Raw genomic sequence first — 25,156 nt, forward strand, 5'->3', positions numbered from 1 at the left:
ATTTGTTTATGTATATGAGCACTCTACTTGCATGTATGCCTACCTGAAAGAAGAGGACATCAGATCCCACTATAAATGGTTTGTGAGCCACCATGTGGTTGCTGGGAATTGAACTCATGACCTTTGGACGAACAGCCAATACTCTTAACCACTGAGCCATCTCTTCAGGCCTCTCTGTCTTTCTTATTTATTTCACTACCATCATTTTATGAGGCAAGGTCTCTCTATAGCTCTGGCTGCTCTGGAATCCCTGTCTTAAAGGAGTGCACCACTGCACCTGACTTTATCTTTTCCCCCTTTGTTTTGTTTAACTTTGTGATACAGCCCAGGCTGGCCTCAGACTTCTGATGTTCCTGCCTCCACCTCCCAAGTTCTGGAATTGGTTTGTGCCACCAAGCCTGATTCATTCATCGCCAGGACTTCGTGCATGATAGGCGAGCACTCTACTGACTGAGCTACATCCTGGCCTCTAGCTTTTTCTTGGCTGAATAAAGATGGTCCTGCACCCCTCTGTTGGAAACCTGAGTGGGGAGCACCGAGGGAGGCAGAAGCTTGCTTCATGACAGGGGTGCCCTGGGGTTGGGGAGCAGTATGAGGCTCCCCATTCTCCTAGACCATGAGCAGACCCCACACTCATTACTTCAGCAAACCAAACCTTGTGTCTGGGGGGATGTTCAGTCATTCCAACCCTGTGTTTGCTATTGTCAGGATGCTGGAATGTGCCACCTCACCAGAATCAAGACTAGGACTTTGGCTGCAGAGTTCAGCATCTTGCTGGGTCTTCCTGAGTTCTCTTGTCACATGAGCCACCTGACGTCTGATGGCCTTTCCGAAAGTAGCTGTCCTAACTAGTTCCGGGTTTAGTGTTTGCTCTATGAAGCTCTTGCCACTTCTGCTCTACAGGACAGCAGGGACCTGAAGCCTAATACCCTAGGCCCCAAGGGTACCATAATCTTACTCCATGCCAAGATTTCTTCCCAAGTGGTCATCTTCACAGCCATTACACTTGTCCCCTTCCAGTTTCAGCTTTGGTACCTCAAACTCAGCAGCCCCTGTTCCGCTTCCTAAAGTACCTACATGCCTGGCTCTACATCTGTCTTGTTCTGCCAGCAGTCACGGGGAAGCTGCAGTAGATCGTTTTGCAAACTGTAGGACTTGGATGCTGTAGGGTTTCCATTGCTACAACAGGATACCATGACCAGAAATCAAGTTGGAGAGGAAAGGGTTTGCTTGGCTTACACTTCCACACTGATGCTCATCACTGAAGGAAATTGGGACAGGAACTCAAGCAGGATGGGATCCTGGAGGCAGGAGCTGATGCAGAGGCCATGGAGGGGTGCTGCTTACTGGCTTGATCCTCATGGCTTGCTCATCCTGCCTTCCTATAGAACCCAGGTCCAGCAGCCCAGGCATGGCACCACCTACCATAGTCTGGGCTCTCTTTCACTGAACACTAATAGAGAAAATGCCTTAAAGCCGGATCTCATGGAGGCATTTCCTCAACTGAGGCTCCTTCCTCTCTGAGGACTCCACCTTGTGTCAGCACAATCCTAGCCAGTACAGGGTCCCTAACCTCTCTGAACCTCAGTTTCCCCATCCTCTGACTAGCGGTGAAGAGTAAAGGCTAATCAGACCTGCTGGAATATGACTGCAATCTTAGTTACTCCAGAGACAGTTGAGAAGATAGTTCAAGGCCTAACAGTCAGTACAAAGCTAGTCTGGGCAATTTAGTGAGTCCCTGTGTCAGAATGAAAATATAAACAGCTGGACAGTGTTTGTGCACGCCTTTAATCCCAGCATTCTGGAGGCAGAGGCAGGCAGATTTCTGTGGGTTCAACCAGCTTGGTCTACATAGTGAGTTCCAGGACAGCCAAGGTTTATACATAGAGAAAACCCTGTCAAAACAAAACAAAACAAAATAATGGTTGAGTATAGAGGTTAGTCGCAGAACAGTTTTCTAGCATAAGTGAGACTGTGGATTGAAACCCCATAACTTCAAAAATAATAAATAAAAAAATAGTAAATCAAGCTGCATATGGGGGTGCTCAACTCCTCAGGAGGCTGAGGCTTAGATGGCAAGTTTCGGATAGGAAGGATGGCTCAGTGATTAAGAGCGGTTGCTGAGCGGTTCCCAGCATCCACATGGCAGCTCACCAACAATTCCAGAGGACCCAACGCCCTCTTCTGGACTCCACAGGCTCTGCATGTATCTGGCGCATAGACATACAGAAGCACATGGAATAAAAATATATTTTTAAAAAGATTTCATACAGGTTGTGATGGTATATACTTTTAATCCCAGCACTCTGGAGGCACAGACAGGCAGATCTCTGTGAGTTTGAGGCCAGCCTGATCTATACAGAGTATTTCCAGGTCAGCCAGAGCCCTATACAGCTAGACCCTGGTCCAAACGACTCAGCTTGAAGGATGTAGCTCCAGCTTGAACAGGCTCTGGGTTCAGGCCCAGAACCTAGTACAGTGGCAAAGGCCTAAAATCCCAGCCCTAGGGACAGAGAGGCAAGAGGTAAGAAGTTCAAGGTCATCCTGGGTTACGTAGCAAGTTTAATGCCAACTTAAGCTAAATGAGATCTTTTGTTTCTTTTGTGTCGCCTACCTTGGTCACATCCACCTCCAATTCTCCGTTCCACACCATGACTACCCTCCTCCTTCATGGCCTTTCCTGGTGAGAGTGATAAAGCTCCTGTCCAGCAAGGGCAAGGCCCTGGCTTCCATCCTCAGCTCTGGGGGAGAAAAAGACAAAATAGCAGTCTACTGAGTCAACTAGTGCTGCCTGCTGGAATGTTGGCTGATCTCTGTGGAGGCTCTTGTGCTGGATTTGAGCAGTTAGCCATAGCTTCAGGGAGTTCATGAGTGCAGTGACTGTCGTGTCCAGAAAACAGTACTTCGTAGCTCTCCTCCCCGTCCTTCAGATCTTACGTTCTTTCTTCCCCCTCTTCCGCATTTCCCCCTGAGCCTTGAGGAAACGGGGATTGACAGAGACAACCCGTTCATGGTTGAGCATCCCGCGGTCACGTATTCTCAGCATCTTGGCTAACTATGAGTCCCTCCTTCAATTGTTGGCCACTGCGGAGCGCAGCTTCTCTGGCCGCTAATGCGTATAGACATAAATAATTAGAAGGCAATTTGACACTTCCATCCAGCAAGACAGCAAGCAGTGCTAGGATCTCCTAGGGCCTAGGGCCTGCCTGGCCATGGACTTTTAACCACTTGCATTCTCTCCTGAGGAGCAGGCCCTAAATCCAACGGTAAAGTGTTTGGTTACCCCGCGATTTTCGTGCCACTGTTCCGTCAGTGGGTGTGGTACTATAGCACAAAGGTGAGACCACCGGTGGCTTTTCTTCCCCAGTGGCCTGTAGGGCACCTCCCGTCTCTGTGAGAACTAGCTGGCAGAGAGGAAGTTTCCAGTTTGATTTCTGCGTGTCCTGCAATGAAAGTGTGTGGTGCCTTCAGCCACAGTTTTACCATCTAGTCATGGTGGGCAACCAGGAGCAGTGGCAATAGGTAGTTTTTGTTGTTTTTTGTTTGTTTTGTTTTTAAGTGCATATGAAGTCACAGCTTTCGTTGTTTTTCTTGCTAAGATGAGGCTAGAGGCACAAAATTATCAATGTGGATATGAGGCCAGCTGGTTTGAGGTCAAGAGCATCAGGCCCCAGCACAAGCATGCCTCCAGTGATGGGCCTCTTCAATGGGGGGCAGCATTCATGATAGAAACCAAACTCCCTGCCAAAGAGGACTGTCCTGAGACCTCCGCTTCTGTGCCCTGGGCAAAAGTCAGTCCCTGGGGCCATCTTTCCCTCTGTAAAATGGGTTGGGACGGAGCAGGCAAGCACCGCTTACTCCCAGCAGGCCTGTGGCCCCATGTATTTAGCAATAACAGAAATACTTCCCTGAAGTGCTGCCACTGGTTATAGTTCTAGGACAACCTCTAGGTGACCACAGTAGCTCAGAGACGGAATGGGATGGGCTGAGAAAGACAGTGAAATATCCAGAAAAAGTGGTACTCCGACCTGGGCAGGCTGGCCATGGCTTCAGGGAGGGAGGGCACCATGACGACTCCCGGGAAATTCTCCTCAAATACTAACAGGTTGGGAAAAGAAAATGGAATAAAACGTGACATGTGTGCCAGTGTGGTGAGATCTAGGAGACCTCGGAGGGTCATGGCTTGTGTTTTCTTCTTCCGGGACATTTCATCCAGAAATTTAACCTCCACCCGGCCCCCGCCGAACAAGGATGGTTTGGCGACCCACACCCTGTGCGCAGTGTCTCTGGGGGATCTCGGGGGTGACTCAGATGCAGCCCGGCTGTCATCTCTTTCTCCCTCTCGGCAGGTGGCTGGAAGCTTGACGTTGACCCTACTTTGCTGCGGGGCGGGGCGGACGCCTCGGGCTCGGGGCCCCGCAGTGTAGCCGCAGCGCCAGCCCCGCCCCCGCCCGCTCCGCCCTGCAGGCCGGCCGCAGCCGGGCTCGGATCCCGAGCGCCTGCCCGCCCGCTCTCCCGCTCGCCCGCCCGCCAGCCCGCGTTCGCCGAGCCAGGTGAGCGCGCCTGGCTCTGTTCCGCACGCGCCCCGCGCCCTCGCCTTGCGCGCTAGCCCATCTCTACCCTGGCGGCCGAGTGGGGCACTCAGGAGGCCGGAGCGACCCCGATCCTTGCTGCTGCTCCCCAGCACCCCTTTCGGCTGTCTGGAGTCCCCCACCTTGTGCTGGTAGGTTGGTTGTCGGCTGCGTTTCGCAAGGGAGTCACAAAGAAGCCGGTAAGGGTGCTGGAAAAGGCTTCCCAGACTGAGGAAATTGCACGTGCCAAGGCAGGGAGAGTGGACAGGACGTTGGCGTCAGCACCCACCCGCCTAAATGTGAATCACAAGCTGAGGCGCTCCAAGGCAGCAGTCCCCAGGGCACCTGAAGCCACCCAGGGCCTAGGCTAAGCAGGGAAAAAACCCGACCTCCCACCCAACACACACCAGGAGCAAAGAGAGGGACCTGGATGGGCAAAAGAAGCAGGTTTCGGGCTGGCCTGTTTCCAGGAGGGTCCTGGGGGCCATGCGGAGGACCTGGGAACCTCTGTGAGGTGGGGTAACTCAGAACCTGCTTCAGGTTGCTGAAGTTCTTGGGACATGGATGCAAGCTTATAATGCGAAGTGTGTAGCAGGCAGTGTTAGAACTTTTCTGGGCAGCAAAATGCAGAGGTCTCTCCCTGCAGGCCCAAGTAACTTTGCCTTTGAGTTGGGATGGCTGGCCCCAAGCTGGCCTAGCACAGCACAGGTGGAAGGCCTGGTCCCCACCAAATTTCCCGCTAGGCCTGAGTCCCCCCCCCCCCCCCCCCCCGAGTAAACTCCTGGGCACCTGGGAAGGGAGTGAACAGCTGGCTTGGACCCCAGGGTCAAAAGTCAGTCTGTTTGTAGGACCTCAGGCCCAGACAGGTGAGGTCTAAAACCAGGCAGGAAGGAGGTGGGCCGAGTTAGGCACAGGGGAAACCAGGACCTGGGAAAGGGCTCTCTAGTTCCCAGGAAGAGGGCAAGTAGGGCAACTGGCAACTGAGTTTTATAGACATGCCTTGGTGACAAGTGGGTAAGAGCACACCTACGTGGCTTTGGATTCTTCCTCCCCTGTATTGCTGCTACCATCAGGAGCCAGCAGTGACTGGGCCTTTCCTTCCTTCTTGGTCCCCAGTCCCTTCCTGGGGTCTGGGCAAACAAAGTGAGTCTCAGCACCCCTTTAGTGTAGACTTGAAGAAGAATTTCTAGGTGAGGTGAGTGGGCCTGACTGCCGGTAGAATGTGGAGAGGTCAGTTGTAAACAGGGTAGTTACACCTTTGTCCTGAGCCTTCCAGAGTCCACGTCTTCCGGAAGGCCCACCTGTGCAGGAGGACATGTGGCCACAGTGATCTGTTTACCAAGTACTCTTGGCCTCCAGTTTGAGTGATCTTAGAGTGATCTGTGGACCTCTGCTCACCTTTGGAGTTATTAGGGTGGGGCGTGGGGGACCACACAGATACCTTACCTGCTGCTTGACCGTGATGAGACCTGGGACCGCAGTCTTTCTACCTTCTGTGGGGCGTGACCTCGGCAGTGCACAGCCAGCATGGGGGGTGGGGTACTGATCACTGCTGGGCACAGGGCAGAGCTGTGTGGTCGGTCTCTCTCTTCCCCAACCCCATCAGTCCTGGGCTGGCTGCCCGCTCTTTTCCCCACAGAGCTGGGTTTCCCTGGGGACCAGTGGCTTGGCCTAACCCCACACCCACAGCCCCCTCCTGGCCACAACTCACGCTAGAAGGAGGGCCGGACCCTCCTGGACCCTGGCCCTCCCTGCCCTGCGGTCCAAGGCCCAGTAGTCTGTCTCCACTGCTGAGCTGGGAACAAGGAGCAGTGACTCCCTTGGAAGGAGGTAGGTGACTAGGGGTTTCTAGTTAGGGTAGTGGCCAAGGCTGGGACAAGACCCTTGTCATTCCCGTTAGAGGAAGAGGGACTCTGGTTCCTAGGGTTTGGTGCAGACTTGAAGGACTTTCCTAGGAAAATGGAGAGTCCCAGAGTCTCTCTTGGGGGAGAAAGGGGAAGTCTGGGGTCAGGTCTCTGCAGCTGTCAGCTACATAGAGGGTAACAGACACTAGGACACCGAGATAAGGGGAGTGTGAGGTTCCTATGCCTGGAAACCTCAAAGGGAGACAGATGCTTCAGAGTACCCACATCCAAGTTCTGAGCTCCCCACGTAGGACTCTTCCAGTACTCCCGCCCCTCCCCCCCCCCCCCCCCCCCGCCACCAAAGATGCCTCTGACTCTCCCCACACCTTCATCAGTGTCCACACCTGCACCAATGTCCCCTCTCACCTGCAGGCTCTAAAGCTGTCCAGCTGGCATGGCAGCTCCAGCGTCTCTGAGGACCACAGGGGGTTCAGTCCTGCAGGGGACATCGTAGACCTTGGACAGCCGGACAGCCAGACAGCCTGCCATCTGCGCTCCGGCCAGCCAGGCTAGATCTCAGGCCATTCACCATGGGCGGCTGCTTCTCCAAGCCCAAGCCAGGTACCTCCCCTTCTCTGACAGCCTCCCCCTCCCTCTCTGCACTCCACCAACCTCCAAAGTAGGTCAGGCTAGGCAGGAGCCCAGAATGTTAATGCGCTGTAGGCAAGAGGGGCAAAGGCCTAAGAAGGCTCTCCTGGACTCTCCCATGGCAGCCCTTCTTTATTTGGGGCTTTGTGTGTTGGTGGTCGGGACCACAGTCGGTCTCTCTTAGAAAGTGGAGTCTGGAAGGTTGGAGAAGGGGCTACTTCCTCCATCGCTTGAGAAGAGAGGCTCCAGGAATATTCTTAGCTGCAGTGTGAGGCTGTTTCCCTCTCTGCAAAATAGACCTGGACACTGACCTCTCAAAGAGGCTGGTAGGGTATGATGGGCAGGTCTCTTCACCCCGTCACTGTGATAGCCGATGTCATCTCTGGGCCTCATTTCCTTTTTCTGTTTCTTTCTTTCTTTCTTTCTTTTTTTTTTTTGTTGTTGTTTTTGTCTATTTGAGTTTTTGTTTTTTGAGACAGGGTCTCAGTATGTAGACCAGGCTGGTCTCAAACTTACAGATATCCTTCTGCCTGTGCCTTGCAAGTGCTAGGCTTAAAGGCATGCACCATTGTGCCCTTTCTCCTCTCCGTTTATATAGGAAATCCTGGCCCTACCGAGCCCTAGAAGCCCCAGCCAGATAGGGTGATTCTGAGGTAGGAGAGGACTTGGGATCTGCCCTGACACTGGACTCAGGCCTTTGAGTTTCTCCCCCAGTCCACACATTCCTTCTTCCCTAGTCATAACCTCCAGGAAGCAGGACCTGTCGCCATGACAGGATGCAGAACCTGAGGGCTTCAGGGCCCAGGCAGTGTTCCACCCACCCCTACCCAGCTTGCCCTGGCTGGGTCACTCTGCCAACTTGTGTAGCTCTCCTTACCTGATACCCAGCAGCTCGGTTACCTTGGGACTCAGACTTTTCTCTTTTTCTTGGGTCTGTGGTAGGATTTGGGGGAAGAGGCAGAGTTGTGACCCACTGGTGGTGGTGGTGGTAACTGTCCTTCCTTGCCTGAGTCTGTACCAGGTCCCTCAGCCTCTGCCACAGGTACCCATTGTCTTGTTCCCCTTCTCGGAGTGGACAGGGATGTACCAGCAAGATTCCACGTGAGTCACATACTGGGTACCTGTGGGACTGCTTGGCTGGCAGGAGCCCAAAGAAACAAGCTATCATCTATAGTTTCTTTTAAATAACCCCAAAGAGCTGGTCTAACCAGGGACCCCTGACTCGCAGACTTTAGATTTAGAGCTAGCCATTGTCCCCTGACCCATCCCTTATCTGCTGCTTTGTTTTGTAACTTTTTTTTTTTAAGGCAAGATCTCATATAGCCCAGGATGGCCTCAAACTCTTTATGGTGTTGGGGATGATCTTGAATTTGTGATTCTCCTACTTCCGCTCCCTTAATTCTGGAATTAGAGGACTGTACCATTAAAAGTTAGTTTATTTAGTACTAGGTATAGAACTCAGGCTTTGGGAACGCCAGGCAAACGCCATAATTCCTTCTTGATTTTTTCAAACTTATTTTTATTATTTTAAATTGGGTGGAGTCGATGGGGTGTGTGTGGGTGTGTGGGTGTGCTTGTGTGTACACACAGTGCAGGTGCATGCAGAGGTCAGAAGACTCAAACCCCTGGATAGGGTTATAGGCTGTTTGGAGCCACCTGATTTGGGCGTTGGATCTCAAACTCTGGAGGAACAGTATGTGCTCTAGCTCTGGTTTTGTTTGTTTGCTTGCTTTTTTTAAAAAAGGATCTATTTATTTATTTACTTATTTGGTTTTTGTGTAGCAGCCTTTGCTGTCCTGGAACTCCCTCTGTAGACCAGGCTGGTCTTGAACTCAGAGATCCACCTGCTTCTGCCTCCTGAGTGCTAGGATTAAAGATGTGCGCCACCACGCCTTGCTTTTTTTATTTTATGTATGTGAGTGGTTTGCTTGCATGTGTGGAAGTGCATAGCCTGTGTGCAGTGCTTGTGGAGGCCAGAAGAGGGCATCTAACTCCTGAAACTGGAGTTACTGGTGGTTAGTTGTAAGCCATGGTGTGGGTGCTGGAAATCAAACCTGGGTCCTCTGCAAAAGCAGCAAATACTCTTGACCTCTGAGCTACCACCCCACCCCCTTTTGGTTTGTTTGTTTGTTTGTTTGTTTATTTATTTATTTATTATGTATACAATATTCTGTCTGTGTGTATGTCTACAGGCCAGAAGAGGGCACCAGACCTCATTACAGATGGTTGTGAGCCACCATGTGGTTGCTGGGAATTGAACTCAGGACCTATGGAAGAGCAGGCAATGCTCTTAACCTCCGAGCCATCTCTCCAGCCCCCCCCCTTTTGGTTTTTGATTTGTTTGTTTGGGGTTTGTTTTGTCTTGTCTTGTTTTTCGAGACAGGGTTGCTCTATAGCTTTGGAGCCTGTCCTGGAACTAGCTCTGTTGACCAGGCTGGCCTCAAACTCACAGAGATTTGCCTGCCTCTGCCTTCCAAGTGTTGCAATTAAATGGGTAAGCCACCACTGCCTGTCTCAGTGCCCTCCTTTTAAAAAAGACAGAGTTGTACAATTTAGCCCTCAATGACTGTGTAGACTAAGCCAGCCCAGTGCTGTGAGCCTCCCCCAGGCTGGGCTCACAGACCGTGCTCATAACACCCAGTTTATGTTTATAAATCTTTGTATTTTAAAGGAAGGGAAATTGATCTTGGCTTACAGCTTGAGTGTACACATTTTAACCTGGTGAAGGTCTGGCTTTGTGGTGGTGGTGGGAACCTTCAACAGCTGGCTACATCTGTTTTTCCCTTTCCCCAGAATGTTACTGTGTTTCTTACTACTCAGAAGACAACGGTAAAAGTTGGGCCTTTTAATCTCCTACCTGTGTGACCACGGCCTGATTACCCCCTCTCTCTGGTCCGCCATGTCCTTATGTAGGAAATGGGGTGGCTGTGCCGGCCTCTGAGCCTGGCATGAAGCACTCGTAGGTATGATTGTGTTCCTTCCTCTCTGAGGTGGATTCTGGGTTACAGCCACAGGCTCAGGCTCCAGTCAGGGCTGAGGCTCAGGAAATTTCAGGATGTGGGCATGTGTGTGGGACGTGGGCATTCAGCAGCAGTCAGCAGGGGCTATGATGAGACCAGTGCACGTAGAAAAATTTTTAAATTGATTTTTATTGAGCTCTACATTTTTCTCTGCTCCCCTCCTTGCCCCTTCCCTCCCCTTAAACCCTCCCCCAAAGTCCCCATGCTCCCAATTTACTCAGGAGGTCTTGTCTTGTTCTACTTCCCCTGTAGATTAGATCTATGTAAGGCTCTCTTAGTGTCCTCATTGTTGTCTAAGTTCTCTGGGATTGTGGTTTGTAGGCTGGCTTTCTTTGCTTTATGTTTAAGAACCACCTATGGGTGAGTACATATGATAATTGTCTTTCTGTGTCTGGGTTACCTCACTCAAAATAATGTTTTCTAGCTCCATCCATTTTCCTGCAAAATTCAAGATGTCATTGTTTTTTTCTGTTGTGTAGTACTCCATTGTGTAAATGTACCACATTTTCCTTATCAGTTCTTCAGTTGAGGGGCATTGGGGTTGTTTCCAGGTTCTGGCTATGACAAACAAAGCTTCTGTGAACATAGTTGAGCACATGTTCTTGTGACACGATTGAGCATCCTTTGGATATATGCCCCAAAAGTGGTATTGCTGGGTCTTGAAGAAGGTTGTTTCCTAATTTTCTGAGAAATCGCCACACTGACATCCAAAGGGGTTGTACCAGCTTGCATTCTCACCAGCAATGCAGAAGTGTTCCCTTTTCCCCACAACCTCTCCAGCATAAGTTGTCATCAGTGTTTTTGATCTTGGCCATTCTTACAGGTGTAAGATGGAATCTCAGAGTTTTTTTGATTTGCATTTCTCTGATGGCTAAGGATGTTGAACATTTCCTTAAGTGTCTTTCAGCCATTTTAGATTCCTCTGTTAAGAGTTCTCTGTTTTGGTCTGTACTCCATCTTTTTATTGGATTATTTGTTCTTTCGATGACCAATTTCTTGAGTTCTTTGTATATTTTGGAGATCAGACCTCTGTCTGATGTGGGGTTAGTGAAGATCTTTTCCCATTCTGTAGGCTGTCGTTTTGTCTTGTTGACCGTGTCCTTTGCTTTATAGAAGCTTTTCAGTTTGAGGAGGTCCCATTTATTAATTGTTTCTCTCAGTGTCTGTGTTGCTGGGGTTATATTTAGGAAGTGGTCGCCTGTGCCAGTGTGTTAAAGTGTACTTCCCACTTTCTCTTCTATAAGGTTCAGTGTGGCTGGCTTTATTTTGAAGTCTTTGATCCATTTGGACTTGAGTTTTGAGCATGGTGATAGATCTGGGTCTATTTTCATTCTTCTACAGGTTGATATCCAGTTATGCCAGCACCACTTGTTAAATATGCTTTCTTTTTTCCATTTGATATTTTTTGCTTCCTTGTCAAAAATCAAGTGTTTGAAGGTGTGTGGATTAATATCTGAGTCTTCTACTTGGTTCCATTGCTCCTCCTGTTCGTTCTTATGCCAATACCAGGCTGTTTTCAGTACTGTAGCTCTGTAGTAGATTTTGAAGTCAGGAATCGTGAACATAGAAAACCTTTGTGCAAATTCCCCCCTTTGCTGCTCTTCAGGGCTGTGTCTTAGTGTTGTCAGTATTTGCCTCCTGAGTCTCTCCTGTCGTGTTCTGGAGGGTCTTTGTTCTTGGGACAGGGTTCTCAGTGTAGCCCTGGCTGGCCCGGAACTTGCTCAGTGGACCAGGCTGCCTTTGAACTCACAAAGATCTGTCTGCCCCTTCCTCCCGAGTACGGGGGTTAAAGGTACCCAACATCATGTTCTTTATTCTTCCTAAGACTTTAAGCCAGTTGCTTCCCTATGTCAGAACTGGTAGGAAGTGGTCTGAGATGATGGCTCAGTAAATAACATACCTATTACACAAGCATCAGGGCCTGGGTTCGAATCCCCAGGACCCACATGAAAGCCAGATGTGGTGGTTCGTACCCCTTAGTATTGGGGGTTGGAGGAGACAGGGCATGTAGCCAGGTAGCCAGTCACTGAAGCCTGGGTTCAGAGAGAGAAGAGGAGAGATGGAAAGTGACTGAAAGACACCAGCTCCTAGCCTTCACATGCACATACATCCCCCCATATTCCCTAAAGCACGCACACACAGACGTCTCCCTGTCCTGAGTGCCCACCATACACTACTAAAGCACACACAGACATCTCCCTGTCCTGAGTGCCCACCACACACTACTAAAGCACACACAGATGTCTCTCCCCATCCTGAGTGCCCACCACACACTACTAAAGCACACACAGACATCTCTCCCTGTCCTGAGTGCCCACCACACACTACTAAAAAGAAACTAATAGGAAGTACAATTCTCTTGGTCTATCTAGCTGCCTGTTGTTTTATTTTGTTGGTTTTTCAAGCCAGGGTTTCTCTGTAGTTTTGGAGCCTGTCCTGAAACACACTTTGTAGCCCAGGCTGGCCTCGAACTCATAGATCTGCCTCTGTTTCCCGAGTGCTGGAATTAAAGACGTGCACCACCACAGCCTGGCCTATCTCCCTTTTATTAGGCATTTGCTTTTTACCATGTCTGCCAGGAAGCTCAAATCTAGTTGGCAGATCTCTATTGCCAGGGCTTATGTGTGTAGCTCAGTAGCAGAGTGAGTGTTGAACGTGTGAGAGGCCCTGGTTCAATCCCTGGCACAAAAACCAAAACAAAACAAATAAAAGACCTGGAAACCACTACTGCGGCTTCAAAAATGGAATTTTTGTTCTTGTTATATACATCATCAGCAAATGGGCAGGTGCCCTTCATTCCTCCCTAGCCCCCTTTTAAACAGGGTCTCACATGATAACCCAGGCTCACCCGGCATTCACTATGAAGCCGAGGCTAGCCAAGAGCTCATGACGGTTTTCTACCTTAGGCTCCCAAGTGCTGCAATTACAGATGTCAGTCACTACTCCGGACAGGTGTCAGTCACTACTTCTGGCAGTGTGTCCCTCTCCTGTGATGCTGGAGACAGCTAAGTGTGACCCTATCAATGGTCTCCGCCATAGCCTGGCCTCTCATCTTGTGAATCAAGTATCTTAAGGCCCAGGAGGCGATGACTGTCTGGGGGGCTGATGGCTCATGGGATTGGGGTCGCCCGGCTCTGTGGGTAAGCAGAGTCCTCCTCCTAGCCTTCCATTTGCTGCTTCTCCTGACTTAATGGCTTCCCAGGAGAACGCCAGTGAGCATGCTTTGGAGCTTTCTGGAAGGAGGAAAGACTAACAGCCTGGCTTGAAGGCTCTCTGCACCCCTGCCAGGCTGTTCCTGTGGACTCCCACAGCTCTCACGGCTGATGTCAGCTGAGCTTGACATATTTTTCTTCTTAATTCTTCCAAAAACATTCTAACACCATTACATAAAGTGTGTTAGTCCCCACCCCCACGTGACAGCCTCTGAAGTGTGGCTGTGTCCTTTCTACCATGTCCAGTCTGCTGTTTGCCTCTGTCCCCTGCAATAGCTGGGCCTGAGTGGGAGGCTGGGATGCCTGGATGTGGAGGGGGACTTGACCCAGCATGCAAAGATCAAGGACCCACTCAGGGCCTACAGAGCCAGAGGATGAAACCATGGGAACTGTACCTGAATGTGAGCGAGCCACTGTTGGAGGATGGGGGTCCTGGGCTCAGCAGCCGGGCTGGTCCTTGTTACCTTTGTTTCTGGGGTGTCAGGTCTGAGGTCAGGGGTTCAGAGGTAAAAGCACAAAAGAAAGCTTTGATGCCTGAGGGGTGGAAAGAGGAGCCACCTGCTGTGCCAGGGGCTTAGCTTCCTCCTCCCCGGACTCCTCCCTACTGTAACAGCCCAGGAGACCGGATTATGGCTGCTCAAAATTCTGTTTATTGTTCCCTTGTAATTAAAAAAAAAAAATACCCCAGGCATTTCATGGGGATTTCAGGAAGTGCAGAAAAGTTTAAAGAAGAAAACGCCAGTCTACTGCTACCTCCTCCTGCTGTCCTGGTGTAGGCCCCACAGACACTGCACAGCCTCTGTGTGCTAGCCATGGGCCTGCTTCCCTGGTCTGCCGTACATACCCTCGGTGGCTTCACTGTCAGGGCTCCAGACCCTGTCCACAGAGACATCAACCAGTTGGGGTCTGGTAAATGCTGAATGAATTCCAAACCGCTGGACGTAGCTATAGAACGAAGTTGGAGGGCTACACACAGAGAAACCCTGTCTTGAAAAACCAAAACAAAACAAAAGTTGAAGTCCATGCAGTGGTGGCGCACGTCTTTAATCCAGCACTCGGGAGGCAGAGGCAGGCAGATCTCTGAGTTTGAGGCCGTCCAGGTCTATAGAGTGAATTTCAGGACAGCCAGGACTACACAATGAAACCCAGTCTCAACAAAACAAAACAGAGAGAGAGAGAGAGAGAGAGAGAGAGAGAGAGAGAGAGATGAAAATTGAAACTGGGGCTGGAGAGATGGCTGCTCTCCCAGAAGAACCAGGTTTGGTTCTCACACGGCAGCTCCTAACTGGGTGTGACTCCAGATCTAGGAGAATCTATTGCCCTCTTCTGGTCTCTGTGACTACCAGGCTCACACATGGTGCCTAGACATACATGCAGGCAAAACACCCATATACATAAATAATTTTAAAGCATATATAAGGTACTGAAGAGGTGGCCAGCACTGGCTGCTCTTCCAGAGGATCCAGGTTCAGTCCCCAGCACTCACATGGCAGATTGTCTCTCTAGTCATGTGGGATCCAATGCCCTCTTCTGTTGTGCAGACAAACACATACATAAAACATCCACATACATAAGTAAATAATTATTTTAAAACTTTTAGAGTTAAAGAAGTTGAAATCATAACCTGTACTTTACCTCGCTTTTTGGTATTAAGGACGTTGATTCTAGGCTTCACCTCTGCTAAGTCATTCTGCCGCTAAGGCATGCCGTGCCCTGAGTACACTTCCCCCGCAGGGCGGATTCAACTCATTCTGTGTCTGAGGGGGACCTTAAATTCCTGACCCTCCTATCTTCACCTGCTAGGTATCGGGATCACAGGTGTACACTACTCTGCTTTGTTCTGGCTTTTAAACAATTGATTTGTTGTTCTTACTGTTGTCACTGCAGTTCTGAGGACAGAGTCTAGAGCCTGTGCGTGCTTCACAAGCTCTGTCCACTATGCAATGGACACCATTTCCTTTTAGATTTATTTCTATTATTCTCTGTGTCTAAGTGTTTTGCCTGCGTGTACGTCTTTGCACCACATTTGTGCCTGAGGAGGTGGTGAGCCTCCATGTGGGCACTGGGAATTGAACCCAGGTCCCATGCAGCAGCAAGAAGTGCTCTTAACACTGAGCCAACTCTCCAGCCCTAGGCAGTCTTTTTTTATTTTTAATTTTGAAAAGAATACACTTTGCAAGATGGAATAGGTAGTGTCTACCTGTGATCATACCGCTTGAGAGGAAACAGGAGGATCAAGAATTCAATGGTGTCGTCAGGGATATATTGAATATGAGGCTATAGTATATAGTATATAGTCCAGCTATATGAGACTGTCTAAAAAACAAACAGAACCCTAAAACATGGCAAAACATATTCAAAGCTAATGGGAAAGTTCCAAGGACTGTGATTCCTGTCCCCACCCCTGCCCTTCTCGTTTTTTGATGTGGGGTCTCACTTTGTTCTCTAGCCTGGTCTGGGACTCACGAAAGTCCTGTTCAGCCTCTGAAGTGCCGTCACTACCAGTGTGAGCCACTGTCCCCAGTGAACTCTGCTTCCTCTTGCCCAGATACACTAGCTGTGAACTGAGCTGCAAGTGTGTCTTCAAGCAGTGACGTCGTCTTTGCCCATCTTCAGATACATGAGTGAGGCATGCAGGTTCTTTTCTCCCTGTTCCTGGAGGAAATGGTTCTGGTATGAAGAGCTGTGTTCTAGGACTCCTTCACTAGTTTTGTCATTGGAAAAAACAGAAGTTTCTGGGCTGGCTGTAGCTCGGTGTGAGTGCTAGCTTGGCCTGAGTCTCTGGGTTCTTCACCAAGAAGAAAACATAGAAAAGTGAATTGAAGTCAGCTTATCTCTTGCTGGCCACTGCTTGACCTGTGGGCTGGGAACAGAGCTGGTCCAGTTAGGGCTCATGGCTGCTTTGTCCACAGTGGAACTCAAGATTGAAGTGGTGCTGCCAGAGAAAGAGCGGGGCAAGGAGGAGCTGTCTGCCAGCGGAAAGGGCAGTCCCCGGGCTTACCAGGGCAATGGCACAGCACGCCACTTCCATGCCGAAGAGCGCCTGCCCACCACGCAGCCCTACCCCAGCCCCCAGGACTGTGTGGAGGCTACTGTCTGTCATGTCAAGGACCTCGAGAATGGCCAGTGGGTGCTGGGCTGCGAGGGTGGTGGCAGGGCCTGAGGTGGAGGGCATGGGAGAGGCCACACATGAGGGGTCGGGCTGAAGCCGTGGTCTAGAATGGACTGTGGCTCTTGACACCCTGGGTGCAGCCTTTTTGCTTCTGCCACTCTGAGTATGCCAAAGATTGGACCCTGGGAGGAGGTGCTTACAGGAGGAGGTGACTGGCTTCTAGCTTGACCTCTAACTGAACACAACTCCTCCCAGGATGCGGGAAGTGGAGCTGGGCTGGGGGAAGGTGTTGCTGGTGAAGGACAATGGGGAATTCCACGCCCTGGGCCATAAGTGTCCCCACTATGGAGCACCTCTGGTTAAAGGTGAGCAAAGGCGGGGTACCTGGGAGATGGGATACGACCATCCATGCCTATATAGGGATTCTTGCAGGCCCCAGGACCCTCATCCATTTTGTGGAATCTCCTGGGCTGGGGAGAGATTCAGTAGGATCCAGTACCCATGGAGCCCTAGAGAACAGTCTCTGGGCATGGCTCTAGCCTGGTATTCATTTCCCTCTTCTAGGTGTTCTGTCCCGGGGACGTGTGCGCTGCCCCTGGCATGGTGCCTGCTTCAACATCAGTACTGGGGACCTAGAGGACTTCCCAGGCCTGGACAGTCTGCATAAGTTCCAGGTAGGGTGGGAGCCTGTGGCGTGGAGTCAGGACTGAAGTGTCTCAGAGTTTGGTGCTGACGCTGTGCTGTCCTCCCAGGTGAAGATCGAGAAGGAGAAGGTGACTGTTCGGGCAAGCAAGCAGGTACAGGGTGACTCAGGGTTGATGGAAGGGCTTGGAATAGGTCGGTGTGGGATGGGATGAGGGATTGCAGGGTGGAGATGAGGCTGGGCTGGAGCTTCAGGAACCAAGCTTCCCCCTCCCACCACTCCCAGGCCCTGCAGCTGCAGCGAAGAACAAAGGTGATGGCCAAGTGTATCTCTCCAAGTGCTGGCCACAGCAGTAGCACCAATGTGCTCATAGTGGGTGCAGGTTGGTGTTGGGGGTGATAAAGGAAAGGGGAAGCGTGGAGGGGGGAAGAGCCCTTGGCCTTGGCCTATGGTCCTGTCCCTCAGGTGCTGCTGGCCTGGTGTGTGCAGAGACACTGAGGCAAGAGGGCTTCTCAGACCGGATCGTCCTTTGCACACTGGATCGACATCTGCCCTATGACCGGGCCAAGCTCAGCAAGGTGGGAGTGGGGCAGTACCTGGACCCTTATTCCTCCAGGGCCCCGTCGCATCCATGTAGAGCCTTGCCTGGCACTAATTGGAGGTCGAGCTGACTGTTTTCTCTGGTCTCCCAGGCTTGTCTGTGGTGCTCCTGAGAGATCTGGGTTTGTTGAGTTCTGTCTTATAGCCCCCATGTGACCCAGAGTGAGCTCACCCTCCCTGGGCTCTGTGTCCTCTATTGCACTTGGGAGGCAAAGGCAGGTAGATCTCTGTGAGATTGATCTACTTAGCTAGTTCCGGGCCAGCCAGAGCTACAAACTGAGACCCTGTCTCAATAAAATAAATAAGTAAGTAAGTAAAAAGGAAATGGAGTGGTCATCATCTGGATTTGACTCGTGACCGTGTTCCCCAGTCCCTGGACGCGCAGCCTGAACAGCTGGCCTTGAGGCCTAAGGAGTTCTTCCGGGCCTATGGTATCGAGATGCTCACTGAAGCCCAGGTATGAGGGGAAGGGTGGAAACTGGCAAAGAGAAAGCTTCACTGGTTGGCACACACCTTTAATCCCAGCACTTAGGAGGCAGAGGCAGGTGGATCTCTGAGAGTTCAAGGCCAGCCTGGTCTACAGAGCGAGTTCCAAGACAGCCAGGGGTACACAGAGAAACCCTGTCTTGAAAAAAAAAAACAACAAAAACTAACAATGACAACAACAACAACAAACAAACAAACGAAAAAAAGAGGAGAGGAAAGAGCTTCAAGGGAACCAGAAATGACATGAGGCCACCTGTACCCCTGGGGTGTATGATTGCTCAGCCCTTTGTCCAGGCCTGGGACTAGCACTGAGCCTAGGGTAGATGGTCTGACCCCAGTTTAGACAAGAGAGCCTGGTGGAACTTGGAAGTGTAGAGACAGCTTTGAGGGGTTAGTGGATGCCTGGAATTTAAATAAAGGAGCCCAGACTGGGGGACTGCCCTGCGATTGCTGCCCAGGAGCCCAACTTCTAGGTTTAGGGGATCTTGGAACTCAGAAGTGAGCAGCAAGGCCCAGACCTGTGGCAAGGTCTCCCTCTGCCCACGGGGGTTACAGGTGGTCACAGTGGATGTGAGAAATAAGAAGGCTGTGTTCAAGGATGGCTTCAAGCTGGAGTATAGCAAGCTGCTGCTGGCACCAGGAAGCAGGTGGGTGGATATCTCCTGCCTTTACCAGACACTCGGTAGCTGGGCATCAGCCAGGATGGGAGGCTCTCACTAATACCCCAAATCTTAGCCCTAAGACCCTGAACTGCAAAGGCAAAGACATGGAGAATGTGTTCACTATCCGCACCCCCGAGGATGCCAATCGCGTGGTGCGGCTCGCCCGTGGCCGCAACGCTGTTGTGGTGGGAGCGGGCTTCCTGGGTGAGTAGCTTCAAGGGATGTGTGTGGTGCTTAACCACCATGGCCAGTCCCCTGTATGTGCTGCTCCTCGGTGTCAGAGTGCCAGCCTTGCCACCCCTGCCCATCACCCAGGGATGGAGGTGGCTGCCTATCTGACTGAGAAGGCCCACTCCGTGTCTGTGGTGGAGCTGGAGGAGACACCCTTCCGGAGGTTCCTAGGGGAACGTGTTGGTCGTGCCCTTATGAAGGTGAGCCTGGCCTGTGGACCCTGACTGACTAGCCTAGCCCCAGGCCATAATCTCACCCACAGCCCGTGTGCCTGCTTGCTTGTACAGATGTTTGAAAACAACCGGGTGAAGTTCTATATGCAGACAGAGGTGCTGGAGCTGCGGGCTCAGGAGGGCAAGGTGGGCTTTTCTCTCTGCTGGTGCTCTCTGTGTCTCTCCTGGGCTCAGGAACTGTGCTCGTTTCCTCATCCACTCCCTCCCCACAGCTGCAGGAGGTGGTGCTGAAGAGTAGCAAGGTTCTGCGTGCAGATGTCTGTGTGGTAGGCATTGGTGAGTAGACAAGCAGGCGCTAGTGAACAGAGCTGCCCATACACACTTTTTTTTTTTTTTTTTTTTTTGGTTTTTTTGAGACAGGGTTTCTCTGTGGCTTTTTGGAACCTGTCCTGGAACTAGCTCTGTAGACCAGGCTGGTCTCGAACTCACAGAGATCCACCTGCCTCTGCCTCCCGAGTGCTGGGATTAAAGGCGTGCGCCACCATCGCCCGACCCCATACACACTTTCAAGTGACCTTGGACCCTTATGTGAGCCTCAATTTCCACATCTGTAAAATGGGATCCCAGGGGTACCCACTTTACAGGACCCTTGGGAAAGATGTGAACCTGGCTTAGCCCAGGCCTCACGGAGCAGGTGACTGCTACCAACTGATACCTAGGACACAAATAAGCCTCCGATTGGTTCCTGTGCCAGCTGACATAGTAGTTTGGGGAAGAGCCAAGCTGGACGATGGCTTGTGGATCCCCATCAGGGAGTTCTATACCACATATTGGGGCAGACAGCTCCTGGGACTAAATGCTAAGGAGCAGAGTGTGGATGCATGGCTTCTGTCTGTTAGGTGCGGTGCCTGCCACGGGCTTCCTGAGGCAGAGTGGCATTGGTCTGGATTCCCGAGGTTTCATCCCAGTCAACAAGGTGGGCAGGATCCTGGGTGGGGCGTGGCTGGAGGCCCACATTAGCTCCTGTAGCACCCACCGAGCCCTGACCCTCTCCCCACAGATGATGCAGACCAACATCCCAGGCGTGTTTGCTGCTGGCGATGCCGTGACCTTTCCCCTTGCCTGGAGGAACAATCGGAAAGTGAACATCCCACACTGGCAGATGGCTCATGCCCAGGGTATGGCCGGCCCTGAGGCAAGTTAAGGGCTGGAAGGCCATCCTAGGGTCTCGGCCACCTTCTGGCCCCTTTCCCAGTCGTTGATTTGGGGTCTTAAGTTCAAGGCTAGGTAGTGGCTTGTTAACGAGCCCCATCCAGTGATCAGTGCACAGAGTGGCCCCTCTGCAGAGACCCTCTGTATACCGTTTAGCTGGGCAAAGCCCTCTCCAATCGTATGTCCTCTCCTTTTTTGTTCTCAGGGTCATGTATTTGGCAGGATTCTCCCTTGATCAGAAACCACCACAGAGGGTTCGAGAAAGGGTCTGTTTAGTAGGCTGGCTTCTCACTCAAGGCCTGTCTCTCCTCACCACTGTAATCTCTGCGCACTCAGTTGCTTTATGAATCCCCAGAGGCAGCTGTATAGCCCAGGTTCATCTGGGTTTATGGAACCGTCTCCGCGAACATTTGGTAGCCACCAGGTTTCTTGAGCCTCATGGATTATATCCACCTGGTTGTCATCCCTAAGATGCAGATAGCAGTGTGTTAACCATTCCAGGGCCTTATAAAAGACCTCCAGATTTCTAATCTTGGACAGGGGACTTGCCCCGTACATCTGTCTTCCTTTTATTCTTCCTTCACCATTATCTGGAAGACTGATAATAATGGTATCTCCCACCCAGTATCTGTTTAAATTCAAGGTCTAAAGTTGCGGCTAGAGAATAGGAAACCAAAGGCTACTCCTTGGCCAAATATAATTAGGACTTAGGGCTGTCCTGAGCTTAAATGTATCTATCCAGCTATGAGTTCAGGCGGAGCTTCAGAAGTGGAAAGCCACCTGTGCTAACTCCGCAGGCCCCATGTGAGCTGCCATTTCTCCCTCTGGCCTTTGTGCTCCAGTGTTGCCGTCCCTCGTTAGATATGCCTGATTAGTTTTCTGTGTACACAGTTGTTAAGTAGTTCACAACCCTAGTAGGCCCTTCAGATGTTCAACACATCAAAGAGGAGCAATGTAAGTGGATCTCTTGGGGTCCGTGTTCCCTCTGTACCAGTTAACTGCATCCAAAGGTGGGCTGTAGGCTGAACATGGTGTCTACATGTTTGGGGAGTCCTGGATGACAACCTGTCAAGGGTCCCCAGAGTGGACTGAGGGCAGACAGTGTTGGGGTGGCAAGGGAAAGGGTTGGGCTCTAACCACCCTGGGTCTTTCAGGGCGGGTAGCAGCACAGAACATGCTGGCACAGGAGGCGGAGATCAACACGGTGCCCTATCTGTGGACTGCCATGTTTGGCAAGAGCCTCCGCTATGCGGGTAACTAAAAGTCTGTAGAGGGTAGCTAAAACCCATAACAGGGATAGGGATTAGCCTGTAGCGCTGGGGGTAGGGCCTGAAGGTCCTTTGGGATTAGGTGTAGGGTTGGGTGCAGTATGCACTAAGAACCGGCAAACAAGCTGACGCACTGCAGGTGTGGCTGTGTGCCGTAACCCCAGCAGTCTGACGGTTAAAATGGAAGATCAGGATTGGAGGACAATTTGGGCTAAATGTTGAGACTTAGGTGGCGGGCTAGGAACTACTCCGGAGAAGAGGGTTGGTGAGATGGCTCAGTGGGTAAGGGTTCCTGCTGCCAAGCTCATGATCTGAGTTTGATTCCTAGGACCTAAAAAGTGGAAGGAGAGAATCAATTCCTGCAAGTTGTCTTCTGACCTCCACATATGCATGTGCGCGCACGCGCACACACACACACACACACACACACACACACACACAATAAATGTAGTTTTAAAAAAAGAGTAGGACCGGGCTGGAGAGATAGCTTAGTGGTTAAGAGCACTGGCTGTTCTTCCAGAGGTCCTGAGTTCAATTCCCAGCAACCACATGATGGCTCATGACCATCTGTAATGAGATCTGGCGCCCTCTTCTGGTGTGTGGGCAGGCAGAGCACTGAGAATACTGTATACATAATAAATAAATAAGAAGAGTAGGACCCAGAAAATGGTGGCAAATGACCTCAGGTCAAGCACTCAGGAGGGAGAAGCAGCTGGATCTCTGAGATTGAGGCCAGCCTCGTCTACAGAGTGAGTTCCAGGACAGCCAGGGCTGCACAGAGAAACCCTGTCTAGGAAAACCAAGACAGATAAGAGAGGGCAAGGGGGAGACAGGAGTAGGGGGGTTGTTGAGAGGGCAGAGTAGCAAGCCTATGAAGACTGTTCCCTTCCCCAATTTACATGGGTACCCTCTCCCTTCCACAGGCTACGGAGAAGGCTTTGATGATGTCATCATTCAGGGGGATCTGGAAGAGCTGAAGTTTGTGGCTTTTTACACCAAGTGAGAGAAATGGGCTACAATGGGAGCGTGGGGCAGCAGGAGTGCTATTGGGAATGGATGGCCATAGTGCTCCCAAAGCAGGAGGGGCTTGGCTAAAGGGAAGTGAAGGGCAGAGGGGTAGCTAAGCAGGCAACATCGCAAAGATGAGGAGGCAGTAATAACCCTTCCACCATCAAACAATATTGTGTCTTCTGGATAGTTCTTTGGGTAAGTGTTGAAACCGAGGTGGGTTCTACAACTAGGAGAGGTATACTGGTAGAGAAAGGGTGATGCTAAGGCTTGGCCCATCTCTGCACTGTGCCAAGGGCTGGAACTTCCAGAGCTTTCTCATGCAGCTGACAGTAGTGGGACCAATAGAGGGCTGGGTGCTTGGGACATCTGTTTTCCTGGACAAGAGCTTCCCAGCGCCCCAGGTGGACAGAAGAGTATTGGGATCTTCAAGGACTATCCTAGTGGTCCTCAGGCTCAGGCTCCTTCTCTCTATAGAGGTGACGAAGTGATTGCTGTGGCCAGCATGAACTACGATCCCATTGTATCCAAGGTGGCTGAGGTGCTGGCCTCAGGTCGAGCCATCCGGAAGCGGGAAGTGGAGTGAGTGCGGGTGTGGGAGGTCTTCAGATGTCCTGGGTAGGGTCTACTCAAGCTCCCATGGCAGCCTATTGCTCCCACAGTCCTGTAGACTTAGTTTCCATGGCTCCTGGGCAGGCTTTAGCAGCAGATGTGATTACAAGAGCAGAAGGGAAACAGGTGTGTGCCCCAGAGTGGAGCCAGTGCTGAGGGATGGAGCCCAAGCCGGTGACTCGTGACCAGTATGATTTTGTACTAAGCCTAGGAGGGGAAACAGCTAGTTTTGCCCCGGATATGCCCTACACAGAGATGTGGGGGCTGTGTCATGTTTGGGAGGCACTGAACATTAGCCATTACTGTCTCCCAGCACAGTGCCAATGAGAGTCCCCTGTAGCTTAACGGTGTATAGACAACTTCTAGGAACTAGGGACAGGCCAAGGGTTACTGAGGCTGTCTGACAGGGGTAGATCCTAGGGTGGAAACATCACAAGACCCAGAGTAGACCTGATAAATGACATGCTTTCTTTGTCCTTCTGTTTTTCCCTCTTGCCTTCGCAAAGGTTGTTTATGCTGCACAGCAAGTACGTGTGTTCTCGTCTTTCCCTTTCTTCTGAGCCTTTCTTCCCCCAGTCCAATTATCAAACCCTCCTGCCCTGCCCAAGTCCATTTCCCTGCTGGGTGCTAGGCTGTGACACATAGCAGTCCCCACTGCTGTTTTCAAGAGTCATTTGCTCATGGTGCCTAGAATGGGGCACCTACCCTCTTCTGCCCGACTCATTGTCCTCTCATTCCTGCAGAACCGGCGACATGTCTTGGCTCACAGGGAAAGGATCCTGAGCTCTCCTGCGATGGACTTGGGCAGGCCTCCGGGGCACCAAGGTCAGAGATCGCATCCTGGGGGCAAGTGCCAATCTCCAATTTCCCAGGATCCCCCAGGGTGGAATCTGAGTCCTCCCATGGCCTGCCTTCAACTGTCTGCCTCCCCTCCAGAGAGGCTCCTGCTGCCTCTAGAAGATGGTCCATCCAAGGCCTCAGCTGTCATCGACAGCTGGTTTTAGAGGCACAACAGGTTTCCCAGCAAGACCCTGAAACATGACCTTGAAATTAAAACACGTGTACCTGCAGATCTGTGTCCCGGTGTAATTGGGCCAACACTCGACGGAGAGCTAGGTATGGTGTGTCATACCTGTAACAGCAGAAGTCTGAGTCCATACTGAGCTACATGAGATCTTGTTTTGTTTTCAAGAAGCCAGAGGCAGCTTTCGTATTTGCCCACTTAAGAAAGACAGAAGCTGGGACCCGAGGCAGACTCCATGCTCTTCACAGCAATCCGAGCTGTTTTACTACCATTACTAAATCACCTCATTGTTATATACTCAGAAATAAAAATACTCAGCTGGATTACAGTAGCCCCTCAAAAACTTGCCCAGTCCTACTCCGTATTTCTCGATGATCTTTTGTACAGCTAGGACAGCCATTGTGAAGCTGCTCATGACTTCACTTTTATTATTTTACGTTTATAAGCGCTTACCATAGAAAGAAAAAAAAATACAACCAAGTTGAAATTAGAAAACCAATTAGCTTTTGCCTGAACTTTCTGAATTCTCATTTCAAAGGTGAAGGAACAATTCAACTGGCATTAAACTACATGTTAAAATACGCGGTTCGTGATGTGGCCAAGTGAAGGGCTTGCCCATCAGGTCCTGGGTCAAATGGAGAAATAGATGAAGCTCTTGCTCCTAAACAGGAACGGAGATCCTAGAGGTTCTCTGCCACCAAGAGTCCCGGGCAATAATAACGCCAAGGGGAAAGGGGAGCACTGAAGGCCAGGTTTGGGGGGTGCAAACAGAAGGTGGACGGTGGAGCCGCCTGCAAGCCTCATTTTGGAGTTCCGGGGGTGGTAGCTTC

At 51.0% G+C, this 25,156-nt stretch overlaps 1 protein-coding gene and 1 long non-coding RNA gene across 5 annotated transcripts; one reads left to right on the top strand and one right to left on the bottom strand.

Moving 5' to 3' along the window:
• Positions 1–1,834: 1,834 nt before the first annotated feature.
• On the bottom strand, positions 1,835–6,971 carry LOC121464607. 2 transcript variants are annotated; one of them, XR_005976542.1, is made up of 3 exons: positions 6,842–6,971; positions 2,615–2,741; positions 1,835–1,895 (listed from the first exon to the last, which is right to left on the bottom strand). It is a non-coding gene; the product is annotated as an uncharacterized LOC121464607 (long non-coding RNA). The 2 variants fall into 2 exon arrangements; XR_005976543.1 differs by lacking the exon at positions 1,835–1,895 and adding an exon at positions 2,284–2,503.
• Positions 6,904–24,833, top strand: Aifm3 (apoptosis inducing factor mitochondria associated 3). 3 transcript variants are annotated; one of them, XM_041677637.1, is made up of 20 exons: positions 6,904–7,036; positions 16,208–16,421; positions 16,663–16,772; positions 16,972–17,081; positions 17,160–17,204; positions 17,336–17,432; positions 17,516–17,628; positions 18,021–18,107; positions 18,692–18,783; positions 18,872–19,002; positions 19,114–19,229; positions 19,317–19,388; positions 19,475–19,538; positions 20,102–20,178; positions 20,263–20,380; positions 21,569–21,667; positions 22,606–22,681; positions 23,168–23,272; positions 23,809–23,829; positions 24,046–24,829. In XM_041677637.1, the coding sequence occupies exons 1-20, from the start codon at positions 7,006–7,008 to the stop codon at positions 24,083–24,085; spliced, it is 1,818 nt and encodes a 605-aa protein (XP_041533571.1). In that variant the 5' UTR covers positions 6,904–7,005; the 3' UTR covers positions 24,086–24,829. The 3 variants fall into 3 exon arrangements, with proteins under 3 accessions (XP_041533571.1, XP_041533573.1, XP_041533572.1); XM_041677639.1 differs by lacking the exon at positions 21,569–21,667 and having other exon boundaries at positions 24,046–24,833; XM_041677638.1 differs by lacking the exon at positions 23,809–23,829 and having other exon boundaries at positions 24,046–24,832.
• Positions 24,834–25,156: the final 323 nt, after the last annotated feature.

Source organism: Microtus oregoni, unplaced genomic scaffold (assembly GCF_018167655.1).
Source record: "Microtus oregoni isolate MIOR12 unplaced genomic scaffold, Mior012 000029F_ref0000214, whole genome shotgun sequence".
In the NCBI taxonomy this organism is placed as follows: Eukaryota; Metazoa; Chordata; class Mammalia; order Rodentia; family Cricetidae; genus Microtus; species Microtus oregoni.

What these genes read in the sequence shown, in the direction of transcription:
- Aifm3 (XM_041677637.1), top strand. Translation starts at nt 7,006, where the DNA reads ATGGGCGGCTGCTTCTCCAAGCCCAAGCCAG. An exon ending in CTTCTCCAAGCCCAAGCCAG is followed by an intron (nt 7,037 to 16,207) that starts GTACCTCCCCTT and finishes CTTTGTCCACAG; the next exon opens with TGGAACTCAAGATTGAAGTG. An exon ending in AAGGACCTCGAGAATGGCCA is followed by an intron (nt 16,422 to 16,662) that starts GTGGGTGCTGGG and finishes AACTCCTCCCAG; the next exon opens with GATGCGGGAAGTGGAGCTGG.